The sequence below is a fragment of the Lepus europaeus genome, unplaced genomic scaffold, assembly GCF_033115175.1.
Source record: "Lepus europaeus isolate LE1 unplaced genomic scaffold, mLepTim1.pri SCAFFOLD_159, whole genome shotgun sequence".
Taxonomy (NCBI): Eukaryota; Metazoa; Chordata; class Mammalia; order Lagomorpha; family Leporidae; genus Lepus; species Lepus europaeus.
Window position 1 is genome coordinate 29985 of NW_026909061.1, and position 22136 is coordinate 52120.

Sequence of the window (22136 nt, forward strand, 5' to 3'; positions counted from 1 at the left end):
GGTTTTGGAGAAAAACAAAGTCTTTTCGTTAGGCAAGTGCATAAAATGTCATCTATACAAACAGAAATATCATGTTTGTCTTCCTCATTTCCTCTAGCTTTCTCCCTATAAAATACGAGTGTATAGAGCTGGTGTCCCCATGATGAACCAATTAGTGTTTCAATGGTACAAAATTAAATGTTCCCTGATAAAAACATTCAAAAGAATAAAGTCCATCGATAATATCCAGAAAACACAAACACAGAAGCTTTCACAATATTTTGGATTGAGTTAGCCAAAACACAACCGGATATTTCTGGTTTTATCCAGTCATTTCTGGAAAAGGTGGTGTGGAATTCGTATGCAATGGACCGAGAAAATCACAGATAAAATGGTTTAGGAGTAAAGCAAAGTCTTTTCATTAGGCTAGTGCATAAAATGTCATCGATACTAAAAGAAATATCATTTTTTTGGCCACAGTTCCTCTAGCTTTCTCCTTAGAAAATATGAATATGTGGAGCTGGTGTCCCCATGTGGATCCAATTAGTGTTTCTATGGTACAAAATTAATGTTCCCTGATAAAAACATTCAAAACAATAAAGTCCATCGATAATATCCAGAAAACACAAACACAGAAGCTTTCACAATATTTTGGATTGAGTTAGCCAAAACACAACCGGATATTTCTGGTTTTATCCAGTCATTTCTGGAAAAGGTGGTGTGGAATTCATATGGAATGGACCGAGAAAATCACAGATAAAATGGTTTAGGAGTAAAGCAAAGTCTTTTCATTAGGCAAGTGCATAAAATGTCATCGATACTAAAAGAAATATCATTTTTTGGCCACAGTTCCTCTAGCTTTCTCCTTAGAAAATATGAATATGTGGAGCTGGTGTCCCCATGTGGATCCAATTAGTGTTTCTACGGTACAAAATTAATGTTCCCTGATAAAAACATTCAAAACAATAAAGTCCATCGATAATATCCAGAAAACACAAACACAGAAGCTTTCACAATATTTTGGATTGAGTTAGCCAAACACAACCGGATATTTCTGGTTTTATCCAGTCATTTCTGGAAAAGGTGGTGTGGAATTCGTATGCAATGGACCGAGAAAATCAGAGCAAAAATGGTTTGGCGAAAAGCAAAGTCTTTTCGTTAGGCAAGTGCATAAAATGTCATCTACACAAACAGAAATATCATGTTTGTTTGCAGCAGTTCCTCTGGCTTTCTCCCCCTGAAAATACGAATGCGTAGAGCTGGTGTCTCCATGTGGAACCAATTACTGTATCCAAGCTCAAAATAAAATGTTCCCCGATAAAAGACTTTCAAAACCATAAAGTCTGTTGATAATATCTAGAAAGAACCAACCCAGAGGCTGTAGCAATATCTGGGATTGAGTTAGCCAAAACAAAACCGGATATTTCTGGTTTTATCCACTCATATCCGGACAAAGAGGTGTGGAATTCGTATGCAATGGACCGAGAAAATCACAGTAAAAACGGTTTTGGAGAAAAGCAAAGTCTTTTCGTTAGGCAAGTGCATAAAATGTCATCGATACTAAAAGAAATATCATTTTTTTGGCCACAGTTCCTCTAGCTTTCTCCTTAGAAAATATGAACATGTAGAGCCGGTGTCCCCATGATGAACCAATTAGTGTTTCCAAGCACAAAATTAAATGTTCCCTGATAAAAAACATTCAAAACAATAAAGTCCGTTGATAGTGTCCGGAAAACACAAACACAGAGGCTGTAGCAATATCTGGGATTGAGTTAGCCAGAACAAACCCAGATATTTCCAGTTTCATCCTGTCATATCTGGAAAACTGGTGTGGAATTCGTATGGAATGGACCGAGAAAATCACAGATAAAATGGTTTTGGAGAAAAGCAAAGTCTTTTCGTTAGGCAAGTGCATACATAAAATGTCATCTACACAAACAGAAATACCATGTTTGTTTGCAGCAGTTCCTCTGGCTTTCTCCCTAGAAAATACGAATGCGTAGAGCTGGTGTCTCCATGTGGAACCAATTACTGTATCCAAGCTCAAAATAAAATGTTCCGCGATAAAAGACTTTCAAAACAATAAAGTCTGTTGATAATATCCCGAAAAAACCAACCAAGAGTCTGTAGCAATACCTGGGATTCAGTTAGCCAAAACAAAACCGGATATTTCCGGTTTTATCCACTCATATCCTGACAAAGACGTCTGGAATTCGTAGGCAATGGACCGAGGAAATCACAGATAAAATGGTTTTGGAGAAAAACAAAGTCTTTTCGTTAGGCAAGTGCATAAAATGTCATCTATACAAACAGAAATATCATGTTTCTCTTCCTCATTTCCTCTAGCTTTCTCCCTAGAATATACGAGTGTATAGAGCTGGTGTCCCCATGATGAACCAATTAGTGTTTCAATGGTACAAAATTAAATGTTCCCTGATAAAAACATTCAAAAGAATAAAGTCCATCGATAATATCCAGAAAACACAAACACAGAAGCTTTCACAATATTTTGGATTGAGTTAGCCAAAACACAACCGGATATTTCTGGTTTTATCCAGTCATTTCTGGAAAAGGTGGTGTGGAATTCATATGGAATGGACCGAGAAAATCACAGATAAAATGGTTTAGCAGTAAAGCAAAGTCTTTTCATTAGGCAAGTGCATAAAATGTCATCGATACTAAAAGAAATATCATTTTTTTGGCCACAGTTCCTCTAGCTTTCTCCTTAGAAAATATGAATATGTGGAGCTGGTGTCCCCATGTGGATCCAATTAGTGTTTCTACGGTACAAAATTAATGTTCCCTGATAAAAACATTCAAAACAATAAAGTCCATCGATAATATCCAGAAAACACAAACACAGAAGCTTTCACAATATTTTGGAATGAGTTAGCCAAACACAACCGGATATTTCTGGTTTTATCCAGTCATTTCTGGAAAAGGTGGTGTGGAATTCGTATGCAATGGACCGAGAAAATCAGAGCAAAAATGGTTTGGCGAAAAGCAAAGTCTTTTCGTTAGGCAAGTGCATACATAAAATGTCATCTACACAAACAGAAATACCATGTTTGTTTGCAGCAGTTCCTCTGGCTTTCTCCCTAGAAAATACGAATGCGTAGAGCTGGTGTCTCCATGTGGAACCAATTACTGTATCCAAGCTCAAAATAAAATGTTCCGCGATAAAAGACTTTCAAAACAATAAAGTCTGTTGATAATATCCCGAAAAAACCAACCCAGAGTCTGTAGCAATATCTGGGATTGAGTTAGCCAAAACAAAACCGGATATTTCCGGTTTTATCCACTCATATCCGGACAAAGAGGTGTGGAATTCGTAGGCAATGGACCGAGAAAATCAGAGCAAAAATGGCTTGGAGAAAAGCAAAGTCTTTTCGTTAGGCAAGTGCATAAAATGTCATCTACACAAACAGAAATATCATGTTTGTTTGCAGCAGTTCCTCTAGCTTTCTCCCTAGAAAATACGAATGCGTAGAGCTGGTGTCTCCATGTGGAACCAATTACTGTATCCAAGCTCAAAATAAAATGTTCCCCGATAAAAGACTTTCAAAACCATAAAGTCTGTTGATAATATCTAGAAAGAACCAACCCAGAGGCTGTAGCAATATCTGGGATTGAGTTAGCCAGAACAAACCCAGATATTTCCAGTTTCATCCTGTCATATCGGGAAAACTGGTATGGAATTCGTATGCAATGTACCGAGAAAATCACAGATAAAATGGTTTTGGAGAAAAGCAAAGTCTTTTCGTTAGGCAAGTGCATAAAATGTCATCGATACTAAAAGAAATATCATTTTTTTGGCCACAGTTCCTCTAGCTTTCTCCTTAGAAAATATGAATATGTAGAGCTGGTGTCCCCATGTGGATCCAACTAGTGTTTTTACGGTACAAAATTAAATGTTCCCTGATAAAAACATTCAAAACAATAAAGTCCATCGATAATATGCAGAAAACACAAACACAGAAGCTTTCACAATATTTTGGATTGAGTTAGCCAAAACACAACCGGATATTTCTGGTTTTATCCAGTCATTTCTGGTAAAGGTGGTGTGGAATTCGTATGCAATGGACCGAGAAATTCAGAGCAAAAATGGTTTTGCAGAAAAGCAATGTCTTTTCGTTAGGCAAGTGCATAAAATGTCATCTACACAAACAGAAATATCATGTATGTTTGCAGCAGTTCCACTGGCTTTCTGCCTAGAAAATACGAATGTGTAGAGCTGGTGTCTCCATGTGGAACCAATTACTGTATCCAAGCTCAAAATAAAATGTTCCCCGATAAAAAACATTCAAAACAATAAAGTCTGTTGATAATATCCCGAAAAAACCAACCCAGAGTCTGTAGCAATATCTGGGATTGAGTTAGCCAGAACAAACCCAGATATTTCCAGTTTCATCCTGTCATATCCGGAAAACTGCTGTGGAATTCATATGCAATGGACCGAGAAAATCACAGATAAAATGCTTTTGGAGAAAAGCAAAGTCTTTTCGTTAGGCAAGTGCATAAAATGTCATCGATACTAAAAGAAATATCATTTTTTTGGCCACAGTCCCTCTAACTTTCTCCTTAGAAAATATGAATATGTAGAGCTGGTGTCCCCATGTGGATCCAATTAGTGTTTCTATGGTACAAAATTAAATGTTCCCTGATAAAAACATTGAAAACAATAAAGTCCATCGATAATATCCCGAAAAAACCAACCCAGAGTCTGTAGGAATATCTGGGATTGAGTTAGCCAGAACATACCCAGATATTTCCAGTTTCATCCAGTCATATCCGGAAAACTGCTGTGGAATTCATATGCAATGGACCGAGAAAATCACAGATAAAATGCTTTTGGAGAAAAGCAAAGTCTTTTCGTTAGGCAAGTGCATAAAATGTCATCGATACTAAAAGAAATATCATTTTTTTGGCCACAGTTCCTCTAGCTTTCTCCTTAGAAAATATGAATATGTAGAGCTGGTGTCCCCATGTGGATCCAATTAGTGTTTCTACGGTACAAAATTAAATGTTCCCTGATAAAAACATTCAAAACAATAAAGTCCATCGATAATATGCAGAAAACACAAACACAGAAGCTTTCACAATATTTTGGATTGAGTTAGCCAAAACACAACCGGATATTTCTGGTTTTATGCAGTCATTTCTGGTAAAGGTGGTGTGGAATTCGTATGCAATGGACCGAGAAAATCAGAGCAAAAATGGTTTGGCGAAAAGCAAAGTCTTTTCGTTAGGAAAGTGCATAAAATGTCATCTACACAAACAGAAATATCAGGTATGTTTGCAGCAGTTCCACTGGCTTTCTGCCTAGAAAATACGAATGTGTAGAGCTGGTGTCTCCATGTGGAACCAATTACTGTATCCAAGCTCAAAATAAAATGTTCCCCGATAAAAGACTTTCAAAACCATAAAGTCTGTTGATAATATCCCGAAAAAACCAACCCAGAGTCTGTAGCAATATCTGGGATTGAGTTAGCCAAAACAAAACCGGATATTTCCGGTTTTATCCACTCATATCCGGACAAAGAGGTGTGGAATTCGTATGCAATGGACTGAGGAAATCACAGTAAAAATGGTTTTGGAGAAAAGCAAAGTCTTTTCGTTAGGCAAGTGCATAAAATGTCATCTACACAAACAGAAATATCATGTTTGTTTGCAGCAGTTCCTCTGGCTTTCTCCCTAGAAAATACGAATGTGTAGAGCTGGTGTCTCCATGTGGAACCAATTAGTGATTCCAAGCACAAAATTAAATGTTCCCCGATAAAAAACATTCAAAACAATAAAGTCCGTTGATAGTGTCCGGAAAACACAAACACAGAGGCTGTAGCAATATCTGGGATTGAGTTAGCCAGAACATACCCAGATATTTCCAGTTTCATCCTGTCATATCCGGAAAACTGCTGTGGAATTCATATGCAATGGACCGAGAAAATCACAGATAAAATGGTTTTGGAGAAAAGCAAAGTCTTTTCGTTAGGCAAGTGCATAAAATGTCATCGATACTAAAAGAAATATCATTTTTTTGGCCACAGTCCCTCTAACTTTCTCCTTAGAAAATATGAATATGTAGAGCTGGTGTCCCCATGTGGATCCAATTAGTGTTTCTATGGTACAAAATTAAATGTGCCCTGATAAAAACATTGAAAACAATAAAGTCCATCGATAATATCCAGAAAAAACCAACCCAGAGGCTGTAGCAATATCTGGGATTGAGTTAGCCAAAACACAACCGGATATTTCCGGTTTTATCCACTCATATCGGACAAAGAGTTGTGGAATTCATATGCAATGGACCGAGAAAATCACAGTAAAAATGGTTTTGGAGAAAAGCAAAGTCTTTTCGTTAGGCAAGTGCATAAAATGTCATCTATACAAACAGAAGTAGCATGTTTGTTTGCCGCAGTTCCTCTAGCTTTCTCCCTAGAAAATACGAATGTGTAGAGCTGGTGTCTCCATGTGGAACCAATTATTGTATCCAAGCTCAAAATAAAATGTTCCCCGATAAAAGACTTTCAAAACCATAAAGTCTGTTGATAATATCCCGAAAAAACCAACCCAGAGGCTGTAGTAATATCTGGGATTGAGTTAGCCAAAACAAAACCGGATATTTCCGGTTTTAGCCACTCATATCCGGACAAACTGGTGTGGAATTCGTATGCAATGGACCGAGAAAATCACAGTAAAAATGGTTTTGGAGAAAAGCAAAGTCTTTTCGTTAGGCAAGTGCATAAAATGTCATCGATACTAAAAGAAATATCATTTTTTTGGCCACAGTTCCTCTAGCTTTCTCCTTAGAAAATATGAATATGTAGAGCTGGTGTCCCCATGTGGATCCAACTAGTGTTTTTACGGTACAAAATTAAATGTTCCCTGATAAAAACTTTCAAAACAATAAAGTCCATCGATAATATGCAGAAAACACAAACACAGAAGCTTTCACAATATTTTGGATTGAGTTAGCCAAAACACAACCGGATATTTCTGGTTTTATCCAGTCATTTCTGGTAAAGGTGGTGTGGAATTCGTATGCAATGGACCGAGAAATTCAGAGCAAAAATGGTTTTGCAGAAAAGCAATGTCTTTTCGTTAGGCAAGTGCATAAAATGTCATCTACACAAACAGAAATATCATGTATGTTTGCAGCAGTTCCACTGGCTTTCTGCCTAGAAAATACGAATGTGTAGAGCTGGTGTCTCCATGTGGAACCAATTACTGTATCCAAGCTCAAAATAAAATGTTCCCCGATAAAAAACATTCAAAACAATAAAGTCTGTTGATAATATCCCGAAAAAACCAACCCAGAGTCTGTAGCAATATCTGGGATTGAGTTAGCCAGAACAAACCCAGATATTTCCAGTTTCATCCTGTCATATCCGGAAAACTGCTTGGAATTCATATGCAATGGACCGAGAAAATCACAGATAAAATGCTTTTGGAGAAAAGCAAAGTCTTTTCGTTAGGCAAGTGCATAAAATGTCATCGATACTAAAAGAAATATCATTTTTTTGGCCACAGTCCCTCTAACTTTCTCCTTAGAAAATATGAATATGTAGAGCTGGTGTCCCCATGTGGATCCAATTAGTGTTTCTATGGTACAAAATTAAATGTTCCCTGATAAAAACATTGAAAACAATAAAGTCCATCGATAATATCCCGAAAAAACCAACCCAGAGTCTGTAGGAATATCTGGGATTGAGTTAGCCAGAACATACCCAGATATTTCCAGTTTCATCCAGTCATATCCGGAAAACTGGTGTGGAATTCGTATGCAATGGACCGAGAAAATCACAGTAAAAATGGTTTTGGAGAAAAGCAAAGTCTTTTCGTTAGGCAAGTGCATAAAATGTCATCTATACTAAAAGAAATATCATTTTTTTGGCCACAGTTCCTCTAGCTTTCTCCTTAGAAAATGTGAATATGTAGAGCTGGTGTCCCCATGTGGATCCAATTAGTGTTTCTATGGTACAAAATTAAATGTTCCCTGATAAAAACATTCAAAACAATAAAGTCCATTGATAATATCCAGAAAACACAAACACAGAAGCTTTCACAATATTTTGGATTGAGTTAGCCAAAACACAACCGGATATTTCTGGTTTTGTCCAGTCATTTCTGGTAAAGGAGGTGTGGAATTCGTATGCAATGGACTGAGAAAATCAGAGCAAAAATGGTTTTGGAGAAAAGCAATGTCTTTTCGTTAGGCAAGTGCATAAAATGTCATCTACACAAACAGAAATATCATGTATGTTTGCAGCACTTCCACTGGCTTTCTGCCTAGAACATACGAATGTGTAGAGCCGGTGTCTCCATGTGGAACCAATTACTGTATCCAAGCTCAAAATAAAATGTTACCCGATAAAAGACTTTCAAAACCATAAAGTCTGTTGATAATATCCCGAAAAAACCAACCCAGACTCTGTAGCAATATCTGGGATTGAGTTAGCCAAAACAAAACCAGATATTTCCGGTTTTATCCACTCATATCCAGACAAAGAGGTGTGGAATTCGTATGCAATGGACCAAGAAAATCAGAGCAAAAATGGTTTGGCGAAAAGCAAAGTCTTTTCGTTAGGCAAGTGCATAAAATGTCATCTACACAAACAGAAATATCATGTTTGTTTGCAGCAGTTCCTCTGGTTTTCTCCCTAGAAAATACGAATGTGTAGAGCTGGTGTCTCCATGTGGAACCAATTACTGTATCCAAGCTCAAAATAAAATGTTCCCCGATAAAAGACTTTCAAAACCATAAAGTCTGTTGATAATATCCCGAAAAAACCAACCCAGAGTCTGTAGCAATATCTGGGATTGAGTTAGCCAAAACAAAACCGGATATTTCCGGTTTTATCCACTCATATCCGGACAAAGAGGTGTGGAATTCGTATGCAATGGACCGAGAAAATCACAGTAAAAACGGTTTTGGAGAAAAGCAAAGTCTTTTTGTTAGGCAAGTGCATAAAATGTCATCTACACAAACAGAAATATCATGTTTGTTTGCAGGAGTTCCTCTGGCTTTCTCCCTAGAAAATACGAATGTGTAGAGCTGGTGTCTCCATGTGGAACCAATTAGTGTTTCCAAGCACAAAATTAAATGTTCCCTGATAAAAGATTTTCAAAACAATAAAGTCCATTGATAGTGTCCGGAAAACACAAACACAGAGGCTGTAGCAATATTTGTGATTGAGTTAGCCAGAACATACCCAGATATTTCCAGTTTCATCCAGTCATATCCGGAAAACTGGTGTGGAATTCATATGGAATGGACCGAGAAAATCACAGATAAAATGGTTTTGGAGAAAAGCAAAGTCTTTTCGTTAGGCAAGTGCATAAAATGTCATCGATACTAAAAGAAATATCATTTTTTTGGCCACAGTTCCTCTAGCTTTCTCCTTAGAAAATATGAATATGTAGAGCTGGTGTCCCCATGTGGATCCAATTAGTGTTTCTACGGTACAAAATTAAATGTTCCCTGATAAAAACATTCAAAACAATAAAGTCCATCGATAATATGCAGAAAACACAAACACAGAAGCTTTCACAATATTTTGGATTGAGTTAGCCAAAACACAACCGGATATTTCTGGTTTTATCCAGTCATTTCTGGAAAAGGTGGTGTGGAATTCGTATGCAATGGACCGAGAAAATCAGAGCAAAAATGGTTTGGCGAAAAGCAAAGTCTTTTCGTTAGGAAAGTGCATAAAATGTCATCTACACAAACAGAAATATCAGGTATGTTTGCAGCAGTTCCACTGGCTTTCTGCCTAGAAAATACGAATGTGTAGAGCTGGTGTCTCCATGTGGAACCAATTACTGTATCCAAGCTCAAAATAAAATGTTCCCCGATAAAAGACTTTCAAAACCATAAAGTCTGTTGATAATATCCCGAAAAAACCAACCCAGAGTCTGTAGCAATATCTGGGATTGAGTTAGCCAAAACAAAACCGGATATTTCCGGTTTTATCCACTCGTATCCGGACAAAGAGGTGTGGAATTCGTATGCAATGGACTGAGAAAATCACAGTAAAAATGGTTTTGGAGAAAAGCAAAGTCTTTTCGTTAGGCAAGTGCATAAAATGTCATCTACACAAACAGAAATATCATGTTTGTTTGCAGCAGTTCCTCTGGCTTTCTCCCTAGAAAATACGAATGTGTAGAGCTGGTGTCTCCATGTGGAACCAATTAGTGATTCCAAGCACAAAATTAAATGTTCCCCGATAAAAAACATTCAAAACAATAAAGTCCGTTGATAGTGTCCGGAAAACACAAACACAGAGGCTGTAGCAATATCTGGGATTGAGTTAGCCAGAACATACCCAGATATTTCCAGTTTCATCCTGTCATATCCGGAAAACTGGTGCGGAATTCATATGCAATGGACCGAGAAAATCACAGATAAAATGGTTTTGGAGAAAAGCAAAGTCTTTTCGTTAGGCAAGTGCATAAAATGTCATCGATACTAAAAGAAATATCATTTTTTTGGCCACAGTCCCTCTAACTTTCTCCTTAGAAAATATGAATATGTAGAGCTGGTGTCCCCATGTGGATCCAATTAGTGTTTCTATGGTACAAAATTAAATGTTCCCTGATAAAAACATTGAAAACAATAAAGTCCATCGATAATATCCAGAAAAAACCAACCCAGAGGCTGTAGCAATATCTGGGATTGAGTTAGCCAAAACACAACCGGATATTTCCGGTTTTATCCACTCATATCGGACAAAGAGTTGTGGAATTCATATGCAATGGACCGAGAAAATCACAGTAAAAATGGTTTTGGAGAAAAGCAAAGTCTTTTCATTAGGCAAGTGCATAAAATGTCATCTATACAAACAGAAGTAGCATGTTTGTTTGCCGCAGTTCCTCTAGCTTTCTCCCTAGAAAATACGAATGCGTAGAGCTGGTGTCTCCATGTGGAACCAATTATTGTATCCAAGCTCAAAATAAAATGTTCCCCGATAAAAGACTTTCAAAACCATAAAGTCTGTTGATAATATCCCGAAAAAACCAACCCAGAGTCTGTAGTAATATCTGGGATTGAGTTAGCCAAAACAAAACCGGATATTTCCGGTTTTAGCCACTCATATCCGGACAAACTGGTGTGGAATTCGTATGCAATGGACCGAGAAAATCACAGTAAAAATGGTTTTGGAGAAAAGCAAAGTCTTTTCGTTAGGCAAGTGCATAAAATGTCATCGATACTAAAAGAAATATCACTTTTGGCCACAGTTCCTCTAGCTTTCTCGCTAGAAAATATGAATGTGTAGAGCTGGTGTCTCCATGTGGAACCAATTAGTGTTTCCAAGCACAAAATTAAATGTTCCCTGATAAAAAATATTCAAAACAATAAAGTCCATTGATAGTGTCTGGAAAACACAAACACAGAGGCTGTAGCAATATCTGGGATTGAGTTAGCCAGAACATACCCAGATATTTCCAGTTTCATCCAGTCATATCCAGAAAACTGGTGTGGAATTCATATGGAATGGACCGAGAAAATCACAGATAAAATGGTTTTGGAGAAAAGCAAAGTCTTTTCGTTAGGCAAGTGCATAAAATGTCATCGATACTAAAAGAAATATCATTTTTTTGGCCACAGTTCCTCTAGCTTTCTCCTTAGAAAATATGAACATGTAGAGCTGGTGTCCCCATGTGGATCCAATTAGTGTTTCTACGGTAAAAAATTAAATGTTCCCTGATAAAAACATTCAAAACAATAAAGTCCATCGATAATATCCAGAAAACACAAACACAGAAGCTTTCACAATATTTTGGATTGAGTTAGCCAAAACAAAACCGGATATTTCCGGTTTTATCCACTCATATCCAGACAAAGAGGTGTGGAATTCGTATGCAATGGACCGAGAAAATCACAGTAAAAATGGTTTTGGAGAAAAGCAAAGTATTTTCGTTAGGCAAGTGCATAAAATATCATCTACACAAACAGAAATATCATGTATGTTTGCAGCAGTTCCACAGGCTTTCTGCCTAGAAAATACGAATGTGTAGAGCTGGTGTCCCCATGTGGAACCAATTACTGTATCCAAGCTCAAAATAAAATGTTCCCCGATAAAAGACTTTCAAAACCATAAAGTCTGTTGATAATATCCCGAAAAAACCAACCCAGAGTCTGTAGCAATATCTGGGATTGAGTTAGCCAAAACAAAACCGGATATTTCCGGTTTTATCCACTCATATCCAGACAAAGAGGTGTGGAATTCGTATGCAATGGACCGAAAAATCACAGTAAAAATGGTTTTGGAGAAAAACAAAGTCTTTTCGTTAGGCAAGTGCATAAAATGTCATCTATACAAACAGAAATATCATGTTTGTCTTCCTCATTTGCTCTAGCTTTCTCCCTATAAAATACGAGTGTATAGAGCTGGTGTCCCCATGATGAACCAATTAGTGTTTCAATGGTACAAAATTAAATGTTCCCTGATAAAATCATTCAAAAGAATAAAGTCCATAGATAATATCCAGAAAACACAAACACAGAAGCTTTCACAATATTTTGGATTGAGTTAGCCAAAACACAACCGGATATTTCTGGTTTTATCCAGTCATTTCTGGAAAAGGTGGTGTGGAATTCGTATGCAATGGACCGAGAAAATCAGAGCAAAAATGGTTTGGCGAAAAGCAAAGTCTTTTCGTTAGGCAAGTGCATAAAATGTCATCTACACAAACAGAAATATCATGTATGTTTGAAGCAGTTCCACTGGCTTTCTGCCTAGAAAATACGAATGTGTAGAGCTGGTGTCTCCATGTGGAACCAATTACTGTATCCAAGCTCAAAATAAAATGTTCCCCAATAAAAGACTTTCAAAACCATAAAGTCTGTTGATAATATCCCGAAAAAACCAACCCAGAGACTGTAGCAATATCTGTGATTGAGTTAGCCAAAACAAAATCGGATATTTCCGGTTTATCCACTCATATCCGGACAAAGAGGTGTGGAATTCGTATGCACTGGACCGAGAAAATTACAGTAAAAATGGTTTTGGAGAAAAGCAAAGTCTTTTCGTTAGGCAAGTGCATAAAATGTCATCTACACAAACAGAAATATCATGTTTGTTTGCAGGAGTTCCTCTGGCTTTCTCCCTAGAAAATACGAATGTGTAGAGCTGGTGTCTCCATGTGGAACCAATTAGTGTTTCCAAGCACAAAATTAAATGTTCCCTGATAAAAAACATTCAAAACAATAAAGTCCATTGATAGTGTCCGGAAAACACAAACACAGAGGCTGTAGCAATATCTGGGATTGAGTTAGCCAGAACAAACCCAGATATTTCCAGTTTCATCCTGTCATATCCGGAAAACTGCTGTGGAATTCCTATGCAATGGACCGAGAAAATCACAGATAAAATGGTTTTGGAGAAAAGCAAAGTCTTTTCGTTAGGCAAGTGCATAAAATGTCATCGATACTAAAAGAAATATCATTTTTTTGGCCACAGTTCCTCTAGCTTTCTCCTTAGAAAATATGAACATGTAGAGCCGGTGTCCCCATGATGAACCAATTAGTGTTTCCAAGCACAAAATTAAATGTCCCCTGATAAAAAACATTCAAAAAAATAAAGTCCGTTGATAGTGTCCGGAAAACACAAACACAGAGGCTGTAGCAATATCTGGGATTGAGTCAGCCAGAACAAACCCAGATATTTCCAGTTTCATCCTGTCATATCCGGAAAACTGGTGTGGAATTCGTATGGAATGGACCGAGAAAATCACAGATAAAATGGTTTAGGAGTAAAGCAAAGTCTTTTCATTAGGCTAGTGCATAAAATGTCATCGATACTAAAAGAAATATCATTTTTTTGGCCACAGTTCCTCTAGCTTTCTCCTTAGAAAATATGAATATGTGGAGCTGGTGTCCCCATGTGGATCCAATTAGTGTTTCTACGGTACAAAATTAAATGTTCCCTGATAAAAACATTCAAAACAATAAAGTCCATCGATAATATCCAGAAAACACAAACACAGAAGCTTTCACAATATTTTGGATTGAGTTAGCCAAAACACAACCGGATATTTCTGGGTTTATCCAGTCATTTCTGGAAAAGGTGGTGTGGAATTCATATGGAATGGACCGAGAAAATCACAGATAAAATGGTTTAGGAGTAAAGCAAAGTCTTTTCATTAGGCTAGTGCATAAAATGTCATCGATACTAAAAGAAATATCATTTTTTGGCCACAGTTCCTCTAGCTTTCTCCTTAGAAAATATGAATATGTGGAGCTGGTGTCCCCATGTGGATCCAATTAGTGTTTCTACGGTACAAAATTAATGTTCCCTGATAAAAACATTCAAAACAATAAAGTCCATCGATAATATCCAGAAAACACAAACACAGAAGCTTTCACAATATTTTGGATTGAGTTAGCCAAAACACAACCGGATATTTCTGGGTTTATCCAGTCATTTCTGGAAAAGGTGGTGTGGAATTCGTATGCAATGGACCGAGAAAATCAGAGCAAAAATGGTTTGGCGAAAAGCAAAGTCTTTTCGTTAGGCAAGTGCATAAAATGTCATCTACACAAACAGAAATATCATGTTTGTTTGCAGCAGTTCCTCTAGCTTTCTCCCTAGAAAATACGAATGCGTAGAGCTGGTGTCTCCATGTGGAACCAATTACTGTATCCAAGCTCAAAATAAAATGTTCCCCGATAAAAGACTTTCAAAACCATAAATCTGTTGATAATATCCCGAAGAAACCAACCCAGAGTCTATATCAATATCTGGGATTGAGTTAGCCAAAACAAAACCGGATATTTCCGGTTTTATCCACTCATATCCGGACAAACTGGTGTGGAATTCGTATGCAATGGACCGAGAAAATCACAGTAAAAATGGTTTTGGAGAAGAGCAAAGTCTTTTCGTTAGGCAAGTGCATAAAATGTCATCTATACAAACAGAAATATCATGTTTGTTTGCCGCAGTTCCTCTAGCTTTCTCCCTAGAAAATACGAATGTGTAGAGCTGGTGTCTCCATGTGGAACCAATTAGTGTTTCCAAGCACAAAATTAAATGTTCCCTGATAAAAAACATTCAAAACAATAAAGTCCGTTGATAGTGTCCGGAAAACACAAACACAGATGCTGTAGCAATATCTGGGATTGAGTTAGCCAGAACAAACCCAGATATTTCCAGTTTCATCCTGTCATATCCGGAAAACTGGTGTGGAATTCGTATGGAATGGACCGAGAAAATCACAGATAAAATGGTTTTGGAGAAAAGCAAAGTCTTTTCGTTAGGCAAGTGCATAAAATGTCATCGATACTAAAAGAAATATCATTTTTTTGGCCACAGTTCCTCTAGCTTTCTCCTTAGAAAATATGAACATGTAGAGCTGGTGTCCCCATGATGAACCAATTAGTGTTTCCAAGCACAAAATTAAATGTTCCCTGATAAAAAACATTCAAAACAATAAAGTCCGTTGATAGTGTCCGGAAAACACAAACACAGAGGCTGTAGCAATATCTGGGATTGAGTTAGCCAGAACAAACCCAGATATTTCCAGTTTCATCCTGTCATATCTGGAAAACTGGTGTGGAATTCCTATGGAATGGACCGAGAAAATCACAGATAAAATGGTTTTGGAGAAAAGCAAAGTCTTTTCGTTAGGCAAGTGCATAAAATGTCATCTACACAAACAGAAATACCATGTTTGTTTGCAGCAGTTCCTCTGGCTTTCTCCCTAGAAAATACGAATGCGTAGAGCTGGTGTCTCCATGTGGAACCAATTACTGTATCCAAGCTCAAAATAAAATGTTCCGCGATAAAAGACTTTCAAAACAATAAAGTCTGTTGATAATATCCCGAAAAAACCAACCAAGAGTCTGTAGCAATACCTGGGATTGAGTTAGCCAAAACAAAACCGGATATTTCCGGTTTTATCCACTCATATCCTGACAAAGAGGTCTGGAATTCGTAGGCAATGGACTGAGGAAATCACAGATAAAATCGTTTTGGAGAAAAACAAAGTCTTTTCGTTAGGCAAGTGCATAAAATGTCATCTATACAAACAGAAATATCATGTTTGTCTTCCTCATTTCCTCTAGCTTTCTCCCTAGAAAATACGAGTGTATAGAGCTGGTGTCCCCATGATGAACCAATTAGTGTTTCAATGGTACAAAATTAAATGTTCCCTGATAAAAACATTCAAAACAATAAAGTCCATCGATAATATCCAGAAAACACAAACACAGAAGCTTTCACAATATTTTGGATTGAGTTAGCCAAAACAAAACCGGATATTTCTGGTTTTATCCAGTCATTTCTGGAAAAGGTGGTGTGGAATTCATATGGAATGGACCGAGAAAATCACAGATAAAATGGTTTAGGAGTAAAGCAAAGTCTTTTCATTAGGCAAGTGCATAAAATGTCATCGATACTTAAAGAAATATCATTTTTTTGGCCACAGTTCCTCTAGCTTTCTCCTTAGAAAATATGAATATGTGGAGCTGGTGTCCCCATGTGGATCCAATTAGTGTTTCTACGGTACAAAATTAATGTTCCCTGATAAAAACATTCAAAACAATAAAGTCCACCGATAATATCCAGAAAACACAAACACAGAAGCTTTCACAATATTTTGGATTGAGTTAGCCAAACACAACCGGATATTTCTGGTTTTATCCAGTCATTTCTGGAAAAGGTGGTGTGGAATTTGTATGCAATGGACCGAGAAAATCAGAGCAAAAATGGTTTGGCGAAAAGCAAAGTCTTTTCGTTAGGCAAGTGCATAAAATGTCATCTACACAAACAGAAATATCATGTTTGTTTGCAGCAGTTCCTCTGGCTTTCTCCCTAGAAAATACGAATGTGTAGAGCTGGTGTCTCCATGTGGAACCAATTACTGTTTCCAAGCTCATTATAAAATGTTCCCCAATAAAAGACTTTCAAAACAATAAAGTCTGTTAATAATATCCCGAAAAAACCAACCCAGAGTCTGTAGCAATATCTGGGATTGAGTTAGCCAAAACAAAACCGGATATTTCCGGTTTTATCCAGTCATTTCTGGAAAAGGTGGTGTGGAATTCGTATGCAATGTACACAGAAAATCAGAGCAAAAACGGCTTGGAGAAAAGCAAAGTCTTTTCGTTAGGCAAGTGCATAAAATGTCATCTACACAAACAGAAATATCATGTATGTTTGCAGCAGTTCCACTGGCTTTCTGCCTAGAAAACATGAATGCGTAGAGCTGGTGTCTCCATGTGGAACCAATTACTGTATCCAAGCTCAAAATAAAATGTTCCCCGATAAAAGACTTTCAAAACCATAAAGTCTGTTGATAATATCTAGAAAGAACCAACCCAGAGGCTGTAGCAATATCTGGGATTGAGTTAGCCAAAACAAAACCGGATATTTCTGGTTTTATCCACTCATATCCGGACAAAGAGGTGTGGAATTCGTATGCAATGGACCGAGAAAATCACAGTAAAAACGGTTTTGGAGAAAAGCAATGTCTTTTCGTTAGGCAAGTGCATAAAATGTCATCGATACTAAAAGAAATATCATTTTTTTGGCCACAGTTCCTCTAGCTTTCTCCTTAGAAAATATGAACATGTAGAGCCGGTGTCCCCATGATGAACCAATTAGTGTTTCCAAGCACAAAATTAAATGTTCCCTGATAAAAAACATTCAAAACAATAAAGTCCGTTGATAGTGTCCGGAAAACACAAACACAGAGGCTGTAGCAATATCTGGGATTGAGTTAGCCAGAACAAACCCAGATATTTCCAGTTTCATCCTGTCATATCGGGAAAACTGGTATGGAATTCGTATGCAATGTACCGAGAAAATCACAGATAAAATGGTTTTGGAGAAAAGCAAAGTCTTTTCGTTAGGCAAGTGCATAAAATGTCATCTGCACAAACAGAAATACCATGTTTGTTTGCAGCAGTTCCTCTGGCTTTCTCCCTAGAAAATACGAATGCGTAGAGCTGGTGTCCCCATGTGGAACCAATTACTGTATCCAAGCTGAAAATACAATGTTCCCCGATAAAAAAACATCCAAAACGATAAAGTCCGTTGATAATATCCAGAAAGAACAAACCCAGAGGCTGTAGCAATATCTGGGATTGAGTTAGCCAAAACAAACCAGATATTTCCAGTTTTATCCACTCATATCCGGACAAAGAGGTGTGGAATTCATAGGCAATGGACCGAGAAAATCACAGATAAAATGGTTTTGGAGAAAAACAAAGTCTTTTCGTTAGGCAAGTGCATAAAATGTCATCTATACAAACAGAAATATCATCTTTGTCTTCCTCATTTCCTCTAGCTTTCTCCCTATAAAATACGAATGTATAGAGCTGGTGTCCCCATGATGAACCAATTAGTGTTTCAATGGTACAAAATTAAATCTTCCCTGATAAAAACATTCAAAACAATAAAGTCCATCGATAATATCCAGAAAACACAAACACAGAAGCTTTCACAATATTTTGGATTGAGTTAGCCAAAACACAACCGGATATTTCTGGTTTTATCCAGTCATTTCTGGAAAAGGTGGTGTGGAATTCGTATGCAATGGACCGAGAAAATCAGAGCAAAAATGGTTTGGCGAAAAGCAAAGTCTTTTCGTTAGGCAAGTGCATAAAATGGCATCTACACAAACAGAAATATCATGTATGTTTGCAGCAGTTCCACTGGCTTTCTGCCTAGAAAATACGAATGTGTAGAGCTGGTGTCTCCATGTGGAACCAATTACTGTATCCAAGCTCAAAATAAAATGTTCCCCGATAAAAGACTTTCAAAACCATAAAGTCTGTTGATAATATCCCGAACAAACCAACCCAGAGTCTGTAGCAATATCTGGGATTGAGTTAGCCAAAACAAAACCGGATATTTCTGGTTTTATCCACTCATATCCAGACAAAGAGGTGTGGAATTCGTATGGAATGGACCGAGAAAATCACAGTAAAAATGGTTTTGGAGAAAAGCAAGTGCATAAAATGTCATCTATACAAACAGAAATATCATGTTTGCTTGCCGCAGTTCCTCTAGCTTTCTCCCTAGAAAATACGAATGTGTAGAGCTGGTGTCTCCATGTGGACCCAATTAGTGTTTCCAAGCACAAAATTAAATGTTCCCTGATAAAAAACATTCAAAACAATAAAGTCCATCGATAATATCCAGAAAACACAAACACAGAAGCTTTCAAAATATTTTGGATTGAGTTAGCCAAAACACAACCGGATATTTCTGGTTTTATCCAGTCATTTCTGGAAAAGGTGGTGTGGAATTCGTATGCAATGGACCGAGAAAATCAGAGCAAAAATGGTTTGGGGAAAAGCAAAATCTTTTCGTTAGGCAAGTGCATAAAATGTCATCTACACAAACAGAAATATCATGTATGTTTGCAGTGTAGGACCCTAAAAATTGGTTTCCTATAGAGAGAGACCCCCAGAAGCACGAATTCCACTCCAGTGGATGCAAAGAGCATGAGGAAAGTTTATTTCATTTGCAAATGTGTCGTCTCTCAGTAACACTACAAAGCAGTGCAGAGAGAACGATCCCGACCTTTAATTGCCCACAGTATTTAAGATTTAAAAGCACAACATTAGCATATCTCCACATCATTACAAAAGATCACAAGATAAACCACAGCATGACAAATAAATCACAAGGTACTTGAGTAAGCACAAATATGGGGTCATCATGACATAGATTGGGTACATTTCCGATCAACTTCTGTTTTTGTGGTTTTTAAAACTTAAAACAATTATCACATGCCACACGTTCAGCTAAAGTTCAATTATCTCATAACAGCATTTTGTAAGCCAAAGCATTTTGCACAGAAGCAAAACAGTATGCAGTTAGCTCTAGCAACTCCATTTTAACCCCTTCCTGCCTTATTTTCTCATTCCCCCCTTTTCTTTTTGTCAAATTTTAATCTTAAAATTTAAGGGATAGCTGTATTTTAAAATCCTTCTTCTATGTCCTCCGGTTTTAAACTTTGGTACTGTTGGGTTAGGATCAAGGCGTGGGTGACAGACAGTCTATCTTTAACAAACTGAAGAAGCCTATTTATTATGCAGGGTCCAATGGTTAAAATTAAGAGTAATATTACTAAGGGCCCTGCGATAGAGGAGATTAAAGTTGTGAGCCAAGGGGATGAATTAAACCAGCCCTGGAACCATGACTGTCCTGTCTTAAAATAGCTCTCCCGCTGTTTTAATCTTTCCCTTAATTTTGCCATGTTATCTCTGACCACTCCAGTGTGATCCACATAGAAACAACACTCTTCCTTTAAGGCTGCACAAAGTCCCCCCTCCTTTAGAAATACCAAATCCAGCCCCCTTCTATTTTGTAATACTACCTCAGAAAGTGAAGTTAAGGATTTTTCCAAGGCACTAACAGATTCTTCTAAGGCTCGTAGGTCTGAATGCATAGCTTGCTGTAGCAGGTGAAATTGATTTGTCTTTTGTAGAGCAGTAACTCCGGTACCTATGCCTGCCCCAATACCCCCAACTGTGAGTCCTCCTAATATAAGAGCTAGCGTTATGGATACGGGTTCCCTACGGAACCGGAGATTTCCCTCATAGTGTTGGTAGACTTCTTCAGAGCTATGCAACGTGACCCGAGGCCATATTTCAACCATGACGCACCATTCATGAGTTTGATTATGAGCTTGTCCTGCCAAGCAGGGGGTCAGGCCAGTATTACATGCCCAATATAACCCATCTGGCCCTGTTAAATAATAGGCGCCTGGTTTGAGGGTCATGGTTTTGTTACAGAGGCCCTGGTATCGAGGGGGAACGGAGCCTACACAAAGCCCCCGTCCTGTTACTTCTGTAAGAGTCAGCCGGTGGGATGGCAAACTAGAGCACCGGGGAGGGACAGTAGTGTGGTTGGTCCAATTTCCAATGACGGCCACTCCCTCATAATAAGGGGGAGGTGAGGCAAGACACATCCAGCAATCCTGGGTTCTATTGGGGTCAGAACTATTTAGTGCATGGTAGGCCCCATCTATTAGGCTGAGGAGCCTACTCTCTGCCCCGGGTAAAGGGGTAGACGCAGAACCGGGCAGAGGAGGCGTGGTTACCACAGGCTTACTTGAAAAGGCGGGTGTCAAGGGAGTCAGACTGGACCGATTGTCGGCAGGCGTCTGAGTGGGCCGATTCCTAACAAGCACTTGCCCACGGGATTTTTCCTTTTTAAAAGGTACAGCGGGTGGCCTTTTTTGTTTTGTTAATAGTTTGTTTGGCCCAATTGATACGGATGCGACAGTAACCGTCCGGCTCAAGGCGAATAGAGCAAAGGGATCTTTAGCCGGTCTATGCAAGTAGATGCCCCATGATTTGGGCCCCACCCATTTGTCCTGTTTTCCCTTATCTGTGAAGCGAAGGATCTGGAGGTGGCACCTACCCAACGTTCCATCCAAACAAGTACTACAGTCCCTTCCCCCACATTCGCTAAACGTTATACCTGGAGCCGCCCTGATAGTAATCATGTCCCATGAAGAGGAGGGGTTCCAGTATGCGCTTCCAGTGGTTTCACATCCCCATGCTCCACAGTACCCCACCTCGGGGCCCCCGCAACCTGGGAGAGGTTTTCCATTCTTTCCCCCGGGACAAACATAGGTCCCTCCTTTCCCCACACATACACCCTCAGCATCAAAAAGTTGACAGAGGTCAAAATACATATCTGGAAAGAAATTACTAAGAACATCAAAAGCAGTGGAGCTGTTGACAGTTGCTCCGGTTCTTAAATTGATAATTTGCCAAGTAATTTGATGAGGGATATGGGGGCTTGATCTTACTGCTACCACGCTAAAAGAGAGTACCAAGAGTAGAAGGAGCTTATCTTGGGGGGGTCTTGAGTGCGTTGTCGCCTCCATTCCGGTGTCGGCTTGTTGGCAGGACTGCCGGTCCCTTGACTCTGTTCAGCTGCTGCCCTCCTAACGTGAACCCAGGCGGCAATCCCGTCCACTTTTATTGCTGTTGGCGTGGTCAGTACCTCAGTGCGGCTCAGGAGTCTCGGTCAGATGCTTACGAGTGTAGACGATGTTCCAGCCCTGGAGCGAGTGTGGGAGCACAGGGCACTTGGACTGGTATACGGCAGCCAGCTGCTTTTCTATGTGCTCGTAAGTCAGCTACAAGACACGGAAGCAAGTCAGCAGGGTAGGGAAAGTTACAAAAGGGT

At 38.5% G+C, this 22136-nt stretch overlaps 1 protein-coding gene across 1 annotated transcript; it reads right to left on the bottom strand.

The window, feature by feature from the left end:
• Nucleotides 1-19774: 19774 nt before the first annotated feature.
• LOC133754541 (MLV-related proviral Env polyprotein-like) lies at nucleotides 19775-21831 on the bottom strand. Its single transcript, XM_062184986.1, has one exon. The coding sequence runs from the start codon at nucleotides 21829-21831 to the stop codon at nucleotides 19912-19914; it is 1920 nt and encodes a 639-aa protein (XP_062040970.1). The 3' UTR covers nucleotides 19775-19911.
• Nucleotides 21832-22136: the final 305 nt, after the last annotated feature.

What these genes read in the sequence shown, in the direction of transcription:
- LOC133754541 (XM_062184986.1), bottom strand. Translation starts at nt 21,831, where the DNA reads ATGGAGGCGACAACGCACTCAAGACCCCCCCAAGATAAGCTCCTTCTA.